The sequence below is a fragment of the Otolemur garnettii genome, unplaced genomic scaffold (genome assembly GCF_000181295.1).
Source record: "Otolemur garnettii isolate 467f Iridium unplaced genomic scaffold, OtoGar3 scaffold00187, whole genome shotgun sequence".
NCBI lineage: Eukaryota > Metazoa > Chordata > Mammalia > Primates > Galagidae > Otolemur > Otolemur garnettii.
The window spans coordinates 335,271-337,857 of NW_003852582.1; the positions used below are offsets into that span (position 1 = coordinate 335,271).

General features: G+C 44.9%; 1 protein-coding gene across 2 annotated transcripts in view; it reads right to left on the reverse strand.

The window, feature by feature from the left end:
• Positions 1-2,587, reverse strand: part of METTL5 (methyltransferase like 5) — a 19,140-nt gene that overhangs the window by 2,475 nt on the left and 14,078 nt on the right. The window contains exon 5 of one of the 2 annotated variants that reach the window (XM_003800860.1): positions 1,109-1,160. The exons of the other annotated variant lie outside the window; for it this stretch is intronic. Coding sequence (XP_003800908.1) covers positions 1,109-1,160 — 52 coding nt within the window. The remainder of the gene's footprint in view (positions 1-1,108; positions 1,161-2,587) is intronic. 2 annotated transcript variants of the gene reach the window in all.

A 2,587-nucleotide genomic window follows, 5' to 3' on the forward strand; every position in this document is an offset into this window, starting at 1 on the left:
TGTTTGGCGGGTCCGGGCTGGGGATTCGAACCCGCCACCTTAGGTGTACGTGGCTGGCGCCTTAGCCGGTTGAGCTATAGGCGCCGAGCCAACCAACAGATTTTTAATAATAGTTACTAGTTATGAACAGTAATACATCTAGTTACATGTTTAATACCACAGTGCCAATCCACAGTTAGTTTACTATATAAAAAGTATGTCCCCCTTATTGTACTCTTACTTCAAGCTTTTCTTTTCTTTTCTTTTCTTTTTTTGAGACAGAGCCTCAAGCTGTTACCCTGGGTAGAGTAGAGTGCTGTGGAATCACAGCTCACAGCAACCTCCAACTCCTGGGCTCAAGCGAATCTCTTGCCTCTGCCTCCTAAGTAGCTGGGACCACAGGCGCCTGGCACAACGCCCGGCTATTTTTTGGTTGCAGCCGTCGTTGTTTGGCGGGGCGGGCTGGATTCGAACCCGCCACCTTAGGTGTATGTGGCTGGCACTTTAGCCACTTGAGCCACAGGCACCAAGCCACTTCAAGCTTTTCAAAATCATTTGGACTATGGTATAAACCTCTAACTATATGCTTTTCCTGCTTTGATGTTTGTGACTTAGCTAATTTAGTAATAAAAATTTAATCAAACATGGTAGTGTAGATGTTTACATTCTATCTCCCACCAAAAAGTAAAAAGTCAATGTCACTTGACAGTAGTGGCAATTCGAAAATTAAAATAAAAAGGTTATCCAGGTATAATGTGGATGCATTTCCCATGAATAGATTTCAAACCAAGGTCTTACCAACTATAAGCCCATATTTTTAGTCATTATGAAGCTGTGTAATTTGTTATCTGACTCTGGAGTGACTACCTGAGTGCCAATAGACATTTTCGGTCCTGTTCACCCTCTGCAATCCATTACAAGTCATACTTTACCACTCTGAAAAACACATTCTATGGCAGTGGTTCTCAACCTTCCTAATGCCACAGCCCTTAAATACAGTTCCTGTGGGTTGTGACACACAAGTTGAGAACTGCTGTTCTATGGTATATTTTCTTAGCCCTTGATGAAAATTTGGTGGGGCTAATGCATGTTGGCCCCTTTAGATAATTAAAGTTGAGACTTGTCTTACCTGCAATAATATTCATCTTGATTTTCCATTCCGCAGCTTTCTTTAGAACATGCTGAATATAAATAAAAGGTTATGTGCTGATTTTTTAAAAACTGCTTTTTACTAATATTTGAGATTAAGCTTTTTTCTTTTTGAGACAGGGTCTCACTTTGTCCCTCTGTAGAGTGTGGTCTCTTTAGAGTGCATCATAGCTCACAGCAACCTCAAACTCATAGGCTCAAGTGATCCTCTTGCCTCAGCCTCCCGAGTAGCTGGGACTACAGGCGCCTTACTGCCTGGCTGTTTTGTTTTGTTTTTTCTTTTTTTTTCTTTTTTTTTTTTTTGAGACAGAGCCTCAAGCTGTCCCCCTGGGTAGAGTGCTGTGGCATCACAGCTCACAGCAACCTCCAACTCCTGGGCTCAAGCGAGTCTCCTGCCTCCGCCTCCCAAGTAGCTGGGGCCACAGGCACCTGCCACAACACCTGGCTATTTTTTTTGGTTGCAGCTGTCGTTTGGCGGGCCCTGGCTGGATTTGAACCCGCCACCTTAGGTGTATGTGGCTGGCGCCTTAGCCACTTGAACCACAGGCGCTGAGCCTGCCTGGCTATTTTTTAGTGATGAGGTCTCACTCTTGGGCAGGCTGGTCTCAAACTCCTGAGCTCAGGTGATCCACCTGCTCTGGCCTCCCAGAGTGCTAGGATTACAGGCGTGAGCCATCATTTTAAGTTTTCAAACTTAAAATTTCATTAGAGCTGGGCAAGTGGCTCATGCTTGTAATTCTAGCACTCTGGGAGATGGGTGGACGGCCTGAGCTCACAGGTTCAAGACCATCCTGAGCCAGAGCAAGACCTTGCCTCTAAAAATATCCAGGCATTGTGGCAGGCCTGTAGTCTTAGCTACTCAGGATGAGGCAAAAGGATCGCTTGAACCCAAGATTATATAGTTGCTGTGAGCTTATGATGCTATGGCACTCTACCAAAGGCAACAATGTGAGATACTGTCTAAAAAAAAAAAAGTTTTTAATATATAGTATTTAACAGTCTGAACCAAATTACATAATTAGATCAAGTAACAAAAAGCTACTGTCATGTACCACCACCATACTGATGTTTTAGTCAACAGCAGACTGCATTATAAGAGAGCTGAAAAATACCTATTGCCTATTGACATCCTAACTGTCTTTTGATGCTAAAAAGAGCAGTGGCTGACACCTGTAATCGCTGACACCTGTAATCCTAGCACTCTGGGTGGCCAAGGCAGGAGGATCTCTTGAGTTTAGGAGTTTAAGACTAGCCTAAGGAGAAGAAGAGTAAAACCCCCTCTCTACTAAAAATAGAAAACTTGGCTTGGCGCCTGCCACGTACACCCAGGGTGGCAGGTTCGAGTCCAGCCCTGGCCTGCCAAGCAACAATGACGGCTGCAACCAAAAAATAGCCGGGCGTTGTGGCGGGCACCTGTGGTCCCAGCTACTTGGGAGGCTGAGGCAGGAGACTCGCCTGA